Genomic DNA, 10,522 nt, shown 5'->3' with positions numbered 1-10,522 from the left:
TGAGCTTAACCGCATTAGAAGGAGGAGGAGACCGCTTGATAACTTCCGAGACAGCAGAGGGAACCTTTAGCAAAGAAGGTCCGTTGTTGGAGTTAAAACCTAGAAAGTAAATAAATAGCGAAACACGTCACCAAATTTAAATTGCCTTTACCACTTTTGTCTCAAGACTCAAGTATGACTTAAAACGGAGAAGCTGAAGCAAATAAAACCCCCCCGCTCTTCTTTCTCCACATCTCTCTCTCTCTCTCTCTCTCTCTCTCTGCAGCTTCCACAGGCCCTAAATTTTTTTTTTTTTTTTTAATTTAATTTAATTTTCTATATAATCCCTAAGCGATTCCGAAACCCTAAATTTTCAGCTCGCACTGAGCCGGAAATGTCGCCGGCGGCGGCGGACGCCCGGTCCCCGATTACCTCTAAACCCTCCGGCAATCCTCAAAACCCTAAACCTTCATCGGAGGAGACGCCTTCCTCTAACCCCTTCAATTTCAATGCTGTTGGTTCCGACGGTCCGTCGTGTCCAAATGTGCCGTCACGATCAGCTCGGCCGCGGCCGAGGTTGGCGAAGCAGAGGAGGAAGCAGCAGGCGAATGCGGGGTCGAGAACTGGGCCGGCTGAGACGGCTGGGCCGGAGGTCAACCCGTTTTGCTCGGTAAGTGGTGGTGGTGGTGCTGCTACTAGTGTTTTTAATCAGTTCAGTTTTCCGAGTGGTGGTGTGGGTTTTGTGTTTGGCGCTACATTGAGTGGTGTTGATGAGCGGGCTCAGGTGAATAGTGGGGATGGTAGAGAGTTCGGTGAGGTTGAGAGTGTGAGTGCTAAGCAGGATGATCCTCCGGGACCGAGTTCGTGTGGGGAGAGGAGAGAATGTGACACTGATCAGAGTGGAAAAGAGATATTCGAGTGTGATCAGAACCATTCAGCTCCGAATTTGAGTGCCGAAAATGGAGAATCGGCAGAATGTGTTGAGAAACTCGGTGATTTTGGGTGTGCTGCAGAGGTAGGACAGAGTGAATATTGTGAAAATGAGGGGAAGTCAGGTAATGACTCTAGTGGTATTGGTTTTGTGTTTGGTTCCGGTTGGTTTAATTCAAGTTCAGATTTGAATTCAGGAAAGAATATGGAAAAAGTGGTTGATGAAGTTGGCAGGAAGATGAGAGTAGAGAGTGACACCGAGTTTGAGAAAGTGAAAGTTAATTCTTTCGAATTTCATAGTGAGGAGCGCTGGAGCTCAGACAAGGTTCATGATGAGGGCATTTTTGTATTTGGAAGCAGCGGTAAGAAAGGTTCCAGTTTGACGGATTCCAAGGTAGCTAATTGTCAAGATGAGGTGAAATCAAGTGATGAAGGAGATTGCAAGTCCAATTCAAACAGTCGGAATGATAATCTGAGTTCTGATTTCAGTAGCAAGTGTAATCTTGTATCTGAAACTAGTGAGGTAACTTGTGGAGATAATCATAAAAGTACTGACCATGTTGTATTTGGAAGCGAAAGTAACACGGCTGGTACCACCAGTGGGATTTCTAGTTCCACTGAGTTTACATTTCAGGCAGGACTTGGTGATAGTGTTGATGCAGGCCAGTTTCCTGAGTGTCAAATTAATAAACCCAATGCAGCTGCTGGCCCATGTTCATTCTCATCAATTGGTCTTGGCATCCAACTAAATGGTTGTGTTTCTGAAGCAGCTTCTGCGGGTGGAGTAAAAGGTAAAGATGAAAGTAGCTTTACTAGCTCTCCAGATGGATTTGGAGTGTGCTTTGAGGACTTCAACACTCCATTGCGGTTTCCTGCTTGCCTCAAAGAAAATCTATTTCCTGAAATAAATAAATCAAACATCAGTATGAAGGGTAGATCGGTTAGGGACAAGAGATCAAGGAAAACAAGGGGAAAGTTGAAGAAACCTTCTCTGAGTAAGCAATGGCCAGCACAAGATAATGTTCCCAAGGAAAGTAGTTCCCAAGAAACCCCAGTCTCACCTGGATGTGGCTCACCCATGGATTTCTCTCCATATGAGGAAACTACAGTTGCTAATCCACATTCGAGGGAATCTTCTACAGTGTCTAATGACACCTTCCACCTAGTCAGTAATACTGCACCTTGTGGCTCCGATGCAACAGTTCCTATTGGACCTAATGGTGATGAGGGAGAATTTGCCGCTAAAGGTGATCAGATATATGGTAAGGCCACTGACGAGAATTCTAGGTATCATGGTGAAAGAATATTTGTTGACAATTGTTCCTCCAAAGGGTCTGGTTCTGGAGCTGAAACTCCCTGCTTTAGCTCCAATGGTATCAGTCATGCTGGTAAGGATTCAGAAGACGTTAGAGCTGATAATGGTGTGAATTTAGAAAGTCAAGAACAGGATTGTGGAACACCGTGTTTTGCTTCTGGTTTGGAAAATATGGAGAGGAAAACATTTACCTTTGTTGCATCATCTTCTGCAGAAGGAAGTCCAATAGTGGCAAGGCGTCTTCTGCGCAGAGCGAAAAATAAGAAGAAAGTTGGTTCTAATACGTTTGTTATAACTCCAAGTCCAAATGTTCAGTTTGGAGGTTCTGACCAATTTACACCCCACTCTAGCACACCATTGTCTTTTGATGCGGTAGGAAAATCTGAGCCCCATGAACAAGTACCGAAAGTGCATATCCCTTCTACTGAGGCTACTCATGAGACTTGTGAGAAGTGGCGAATTAGGTGATTATATTTAATGACTGGTTTTAATTTCTTAAAGAACTTTGTCTTTGAAATAGTTTCTTGGACCATTAGTTGTTTGGATATGATTTCTAATATATATTTATATGTAACCTTGGAGACTTTTTTTTTTGTTGGTCAATTAGAGATTATTTTCATGTTCTCTCACATTGTAAGGATTTGGTTTCCTGCAGGGGCAACAAAGCTTATAGGAACAAAGACTTTTCAAAAGCTGAAGACTTTTACACACAGGGAATAGTTTCTGTACCTTCAAGTGAAAGATCGGGAAGCTGCCTTAAGCCTCTTTTACTATGCTATAGCAATCGTGCAGCAACAAGGATGTATATGGGAAGGATAAGGGAAGCTTTAGGGGACTGCATGATGGCCACTGCACTAGACCCCAACTTTCTCAAAGTTCAAATGAGAGCTGCAAAGTAAGTCTTGGCCTCCTTACCCTTGAGAAACATTGACCCTAGTTATAGTTAACAATGGTTCTTGAAACTCTCATTTTCTGATTATTCTAAGCTTTTCCCCTCAAAATTCATCAAGGTTTGTAGGAATATGTTGAGTTCCAAATTGCTAAACTCCTCATAAACTCCGTTTGACGGTTGTAACTGTCTTTTTGTGTGTGGAGTATATGGTCTATTCATGTCCAACTGGACATCATCCGGTATTTTGCTGCATTGTTGCTCTTGTGATTCATGCATATTAAATATATTCTATGCTATCTTAATACGATTCCTATTTTGGGTTGCAGTTTCCATCTTCTTCTCGGCGAAGTTGAAAATGCCCAACGGTACTTTAATAATTGCTTGGAATCCGGAACTGGTGTGTGTTTGGATCGGAGAATTGTAATTGATTCTGCTGATGGCATACAAAAGGCTCAGGTACTGCATCTTTTCCTGTCATTCTTTTGTAATGGGGATGTAAAAACTTGTTTACTCCTGTCTATCATTATATATCAATTAGTTATTATAGCTTGAGTGTGGTGATTATTCTTAGAAGCCAAGGAAAAACAGAAAAGAATGATGGAGAAGAATTTCTTTTCCTGAAATGTCTGTTGTTTATTTTAGGCATGCAAATAAGATTCCTTTTTTTTTTTTTGCCAGATAATCATGCAGTATGAGCTTGTAGGTATATAGGTCTGGAGTGTATCTGTGAGTGCTGTGTTTGAACAATTTAACTGAGGTTATTTTATGGGTGCGGCGTTTGAATACAAGTTTTAATTTAGTCATTTTCCAACTTCACAGCAAGAACATGTGACTGGAGGAACATAAATTTTGAGAATGCTGTCGTTGGGGGTGGGGTTGAGCTTGACATCTTATGGGATAGAGTCTGCTTCTGGGCATCTTTTTGGGCTTCAATTTCTTGGGTTTAAGAATAGCTCCTTTTTTGCTATTCATTGGATGGAATGCAGCATCTTGTTAGTTCTTTGATTGGTATTTGTGCTGGTATTTCTGGGAGTTCATCTCAGTGGATGCCTTGGCCACTTTTGAATTGATATAATTCTGTCTGTTACCAAACAGAGAGGAAAAAAAAATGAACTTTGAAAAATAACTTACCTGTACTCATGTTCATCTAGAGCAAGTATTACACAATGTAGCAAACTATTCCCAGTAGCTTTCTCACGGTGGATTTTCAAATTGAAAGCCAAAGCATCTACCTTATAGATCCATTGGGTTAGTAGGATTTGACATGATGTATGTGGTCTTCAGTTCATATACACCTACAGTCTTCGCATGCTTAGGGAATCTTATGACAGTGATCTATGTGGTACCTTATTTGCAGAAAGTGGCTGAGTATACGAATCGCTCTGCCAAGCTTCTGGAACAGAGAACTACAGATGCAGCTCTCAGTGCCTTGGAAATTGTTTCTGAGGCCTTGTCTATTAGTGAATACTCGGAAAAGTTACTTGAAATGAAGGCAGAGGCTTTGTGTTTGGTATGTCTCTTGGAACATATTAGTCTTTACTTATTTATTTAGTTTCTTTTATTGAATCAATTGGTCTTTTGGTGGTTGGTTACTCTTGTAGATGTAATTGTTTGGTGGTCTCAGTATTTTTCTATTTTTTGGTGGCATTTTGCAGTTGAGGAGATATGAAGAGGCAATTCAACTGTGTGAACAGAGTATGTATTTTGCTGAGAAGAACTTTTCTTCGCTGAACAGTGTAGTAAATATGGATACTGCTGGATGTGAAGATCATCCATATGCTAGGTTGTGGAGGTGGTTCTTCATATCCAAATCTTACTTTCATTTGGGAAGGTTTCAGGCAGCTCTTGATTTACTTGAGAAGCTAGAGCAAGTGGGATCTATCAAAGACAGGTAATACACAATGACGTGGACAATTAAATCTCTGGCACAACTCTCTTTAATGAGAGTGGTGGTCCTCTTTTATGAAAGTGCTACTCACTCTTAGGAGTGTGATATACTCCCTTTCATAACACTAGTAATCTCTTTTCAGCAAGATTGGTTGATGAGGTCTTTGCAACCACTATAGTTGGTATCTTCTCCTTCCTATAATGGGAGGTTTTAAAAATTGAAAAACAAAATGGGTGATACAAAATGCCTTTGATGCAGAACCAATTCTATAGTTTTGAGTTCAATCTGGACTTTCGTTTTATTAATGTCGTGGCTGGAATTTACCGAGTTTAAATTTAACTACAGGTATGCGAGTAAGAATCTGGAATCATCAATTTCATTAGCTGTCACCATACGTGAACTGTTAAGCCACAAGGTAAGCCCTCTGTTGCTTCAATTTATTATCTCACTTGGATGGAGGATTAGTAGGCATCCACACAAATACTGTGACCTTGTTGTCATGCTTAATATGTGTTGTGCGTGTTTCTTCAATTATCAACATCTAATTTTAACATATGCTGAGTGACTTTTGTAAGTACAAAAGAGAAGATTAGTTGCGTCAATTCTGCTTGTCCTGAGTGACTTCCATGTCTAACCTTCTTTAAGATAAATGCTGGTCATTCTAATGTACTATAGTATTGGTAAAAATTTGATTTGAACAAGGTTCAGCTATCAGTCTAATGAATTGTTTCTGCCCATCGTTTAGAGCATTTGCATTCATCTTTGAAGCCAAACTGAAAGTAGGAATTAATCGTACTATCCTTTAAAAAACAGGATGCAGGGAATGAAGCATTTAGGTCAGGAAGATATACAGAAGCAGTGGAGCATTATACTGTTGCTTTATCTCGCAATATTGGATCTCGGCCATTTTCTTCAATCTGTTTGTGCAACCGTGCTGCAGCACACCAAGCTTTGGGTCAAATTACTGATGCCATTGCTGACTGCAGTCTTGCAATAGCTCTTGATGGACATTATGTTAAGGTATACCTTTTCCAGTATACTCATCTGCCGTTTTTTACTTTTGATTATTATTGTTTCTTTAAGATTGATAACTAATGGACCTTAAGGTGATATCTGATATACCAGTCGGGAATGGTAGACGTAATTTCTGGAAGGGACAAATGCGTGTAACTTAACTGATTTAGTTCATTCTCTGGGCTCTTATGTTTGAGATACAATGCTATTAATTTGATTACTGGAACAAGTGTTATAATTGTTTTTCCTAATTTTTGCAAAAAAAAAAAAGCCAAGTTGATACATTTGATTTTAACTCTTTCCATGTACATGCTCACCCTCGCCTACCTTAACTATGATTTATGAGAGGCATTGTGGGGTATTACTCGTTTTGATTTCTCATCAAATGAATTGATTATCTTTAGCACAGAATTGCTTTAAACTTGAACAGTTATGTGATTTGTTGACTAGTCCTCCTGCTCTTAACAGGCAGTTTCTAGAAGAGCTACCTTACATGAGATGATACGGGACTATGGACAGGCTGCTAGCGATCTCCAAAGACTTATTTCTGTACTGGAAAACCAATCTGGTGACAAGGCCAAAGAACCTACCTCACAAGGTAGCTCCAATGGCCGTACACAAGAATTACGGAACTCTTATCGACGTATGCCTTTAATGGAAGAAGAAGCTAAGAAAGGAATCCCCTTGAATTTTTACCTCATTCTGTAAGTTCTTAATCCATTAATGCCTTTATTAAAAACCTAGTTTTTATTCAATCTGTATAGTTCAAGAATCATGCTTAGAAAAGTCAACCGAATCAAAAGTATTTAGTGTTCTGATTTCTAACTAATAGATAGATGACCACAATATTTCTGGAATGGGTATCAAAAACTTACTTTGTTCTGATACTCCATATCTTGACTACTGAAGCAAAAAGTCTTCAACACGTTAAACTTTGATGACACAAGAGCGGTTATGTTTATTCCTTCGGAAAAATCAAAGGTCCGAAAGTATAAATTGAAAAAACTATATGCTCCCGTCCTGAGCAGTTATGTCATTGTTAAAGCTAACTAGGAGTTTCTTAGTACTTTTAAATGGAAAAACTTCTAGATAGAAATTTGAGATAATTGTTGCACTTTTGCAAGCAAGTTGTTATTGTTGACTTAGTTGAGTTCTGGATGTTCAATCTTATTTCCTGGAGGCTTATGCAAATCACTGCTTATTTTAATTTCAATTCCAGGGGAATTAAATCATCTGACACAAGTTCTGACATTAAGAAGGCATACCGTAAGGCTGCTCTCAAGCATCATCCCGACAAGGTTTTAAATTTCTATACCCCGTTCACTCTTCTTCCTCGATAAAGTTCTCGATGATGGATTGTCTTATGTAATTCTGAATTGATGATCCTTTTTTTTTCTTTTTCTTTTTTCTGTCTTTCGTTTATTTAGGCTGGTCAGTTCTTGGCAAGAAGTGAGAGTGGAGATGAAGGGCAACTCTGGAAAGAAATCTCTCTCGAGGTTCACAAGGATGCTGACAGACTCTTTAAAATGATCGGAGAGGCATATGCAGTACTTTCAGATCCCAACAAGGTGTCGTGTCGATTGATATCCTACTTGAGAGTTTACATACTTAAAATAAATGAATGATTGACTAGCACCAGGGGAGCCATTTTTTGCATCTTTGCATACTATAGATCATATATCATTAAATCTACAGAACATACTAATTTTGCCAGCTCCTAGCCTCCCACAATATCAAATATTTTCTTCTCTTAAAGACTCCAAATGTTCTCTCTTTTTCATGCCATTTTCACAACTTTAAGTTTTGAAATTGTCCAGCAACTGCAGTTTCAACTTAATTTCCATTTTACATCCTTTTTTTGTTTTCCTTTTAAATTCATCATGTGTAGAGTAAGATGTTAATTCATAATTCGAAGTTCTGTACCTGTCAATAAAGTGAACAACCATTAAACTTTGATGTCCTTTTAGATTTCATGATGATAATAGCATATCCTGCTTGAGAGCAGTAAGCTTGTTAGAAGTGCAGATACTTCAGTCAGGATGTAGCCCTAACCAAAACCCTTTTTTTCTGCTAACAGCGCTCAGAATATGATCTTGAGGAAGACATAAGAAAATCAGCAAAGGAAAGCAAGGAACGTGGCGTCTACAGAAAGTCTTCAGATTTTCAGAGTCCTAGACGCAGCAGCTATAGAAAACCAGATTTTTATAGCTCTCCATTCGAGAGAAGCTCATATTGTCGGAACAGTAGGGAGGGTTGGAAGACATATGGAGATTCGTATTCACGATGGTAAAAGGAACTTGAGAATTGAGTTCTGTACGAGTTCTGGGTTGGTTTTGGAGTGGCCCTAGGTTTCATAGCCAATCAATTGGGATTGTGGTTCTGGCAGCTGGTGGTCAGGGATTACTTCCATATGAATGCATTCATTCAAAAGCACCCGCCTTCTTTCATCTCGCAGCTAACTGCTCATAGATATGGAGATCTTGAGCTTGGTATCCATATAATTTACAGGAAAACAGATGAGGTAAATTAGTTATCTCAATACGACAGCAATGTTTGGATATATAACTTACTACTGTTAGCAGACAACTTGAGCCTGCACATTTGATCTTCAGCAAGTGCTAGCCGGGATAGAAGATATTTTGTTGGGTTCGATGGAAAAGAAATAGGATAAGTTGTAAAATCTACTTGTTTTTGTATAAACGTTTTTCTTTTCTTGGGTAATTTGTTTGTGCTCCCAGATGTTATAAATGCACGTTTAAAGCTTCATAATGGAAAAGTTGTTCCCTGCTAGTCTACTTCCTGTTGTCATTTGCTTTTCATCTCTACAAGGTTTTTGTTCCTTAATGTTATGGGTTATTGAAAAAAGAAAAGAAAAAGAGAGATTAAACCCAAGAACAAACAACGGAGGAACCAGTGGAACAAACCAATTCACAGAACACAATTAAGAAACATCAAACTTTCAAATGCCTCAGAAGCCTTTAGCACTCCAAGCTAGTGAGGTATCAAGCTTCCAAGAGGAAGGATAACCTCAAAAACACTTGTTCTGTAGTGTCCATCTTCTATTCTTGGGAGTATGAAAGCTCTTCTTCACAACCCTTTCATGCGTGAAATCATAGTTTTTTTTTCTTTTGTTCTTCTTTTATAATAAAACCATATTAAAAAAAAAAGAAAAAAAAAAACAACTTTTACAAAGTAGACAAAACGATCGATAGGAGCTCCAAGATACACCAGCAAGAGAACCAAAAAAAGAAAGAGACATCAACCTCAAGAACACGCATGGTGAAAAAACTACTGCACTCTAATCACAAAATTCCTTTTAGGTTGAAATATTAGTTCCAGAAGGGGATAATGTTGTGGTGCTAGACCTCTTTCTGTTAAAATGAGCTTGTTATTGCTTTTCGTCTTTTCGATATCCAGAAAAGAATTCTTCTAACTAATCTGACCAGTCTTATTTTACAAAGACATTAGCTTCTTTTGTGTGCTAAAGTAATAACCAGTTAGTAATTACTAAAATACGGAAATTAATGAACTAGCAACAATACTAGCGTTTACAATATATGGTATGATTTGTGATCAAGAGAAAATCAGAGTTTTTCTATTGAGACCCCCATATTTGATCATTTGACCTCTCATCTCTTTACACCTCCTATTTGCTCTTTAAAAAGTAAAATTTGCTACCTAACTTAACCTTACTCATAAAAGAAAATTTTTGGGAGCATTAAAGATGAGTTAGTGCTCCCATAATTATTTATTTACCACAAAATAAACTTGACATTGTTCAAAAAAAAAATCTGAGATAATTATTGAAAAAGATAGTGTAACTAATTAACATAAATTTATCAGGGGTTTTTTAAGCCTACTATTTCATGCTTAATTATGTTTAAGTAAAATAGATTCGAGAGAGAATTGTAGAGAGATATGTGTATTATTATTGAGAATAGGAGCCCTATATATAGGGATTACAAAGTACTAGTTCTAATGTTACAAGGAATACCAATCCGTGTAGGATTGGGAAATCTAGAACCTTCTCTCCTATTGCTACTCCTAGTTTGATAAGGCACACTAAATCGATATTCCTTCAACACTCCCCCTTGTGCCGCTTCAAACTTGGTGGTGACGCTTCATCCGTTGCCTCGTTAAAAACCTTGCCAGGTAACAAAAACCCTGTGGGATAAAAATAACCCTGGTCGAAGGACAAAAAGAGCACAACACGTCCTTCACTCTTCGAGATCGAACATGTAGACATCATAACTCCCCCTGATGTCGATATTTCCCCCTGATTGCTACAATCGTGGGAGTTCGGATAACTTTCTCAATCCGATGCTCTTCACATGTTTCTCGAAGGTGGATTTAGGTAACGACTTTAGTGAATAAGTCCGCTACATTATCCTCTGATCGGATTTGATTCACTTCAATCTTTAGAAGTGATTGTTGTTGCTGATTATAAAAGAACTTAGGCGATATATGCTTGGTGTTATCGCCTTTGATGAAACCTAACTTCATT

General features: G+C 38.6%; 1 protein-coding gene across 1 annotated transcript; it reads left to right on the top strand.

Annotated features, from left to right (window-relative positions):
• Window positions 1–239: 239 nt before the first annotated feature.
• LOC133720442 (uncharacterized) lies at window positions 240–8,813 on the top strand. Its single transcript, XM_062146738.1, has 11 exons — window positions 240–2,688; window positions 2,880–3,119; window positions 3,443–3,572; window positions 4,474–4,626; window positions 4,772–5,007; window positions 5,350–5,419; window positions 5,818–6,024; window positions 6,487–6,722; window positions 7,238–7,316; window positions 7,446–7,586; window positions 8,096–8,813. Exons 1-11 carry the CDS (start codon window positions 374–376, stop codon window positions 8,306–8,308), a joined length of 4,020 nt encoding a protein of 1,339 aa, XP_062002722.1. The 5' UTR covers window positions 240–373; the 3' UTR covers window positions 8,309–8,813.
• Window positions 8,814–10,522: the final 1,709 nt, after the last annotated feature.

The sequence above is a fragment of the Rosa rugosa genome, chromosome 7 (genome assembly GCF_958449725.1).
Source record: "Rosa rugosa chromosome 7, drRosRugo1.1, whole genome shotgun sequence".
Classification (NCBI taxonomy): Eukaryota; Viridiplantae; Streptophyta; class Magnoliopsida; order Rosales; family Rosaceae; genus Rosa; species Rosa rugosa.
Note: the sequence above shows the minus strand (reverse complement) of the source record. Positions and strands in the feature narration are given on the sequence as shown.

Bases quoted from the DNA above. Each gene is read 5' to 3' on its own strand.
- LOC133720442 (XM_062146738.1), top strand. From the start codon at position 374: ATGTCGCCGGCGGCGGCGGACGCCCGGTCCCCGATTACCTCTAAACCC. The intron at 7,317-7,445 runs GTTTTAAATTTC...TCGTTTATTTAG, and splicing joins TCAAGCATCATCCCGACAAG to GCTGGTCAGTTCTTGGCAAG. The intron at 7,587-8,095 runs GTGTCGTGTCGA...TTCTGCTAACAG, and splicing joins TACTTTCAGATCCCAACAAG to CGCTCAGAATATGATCTTGA.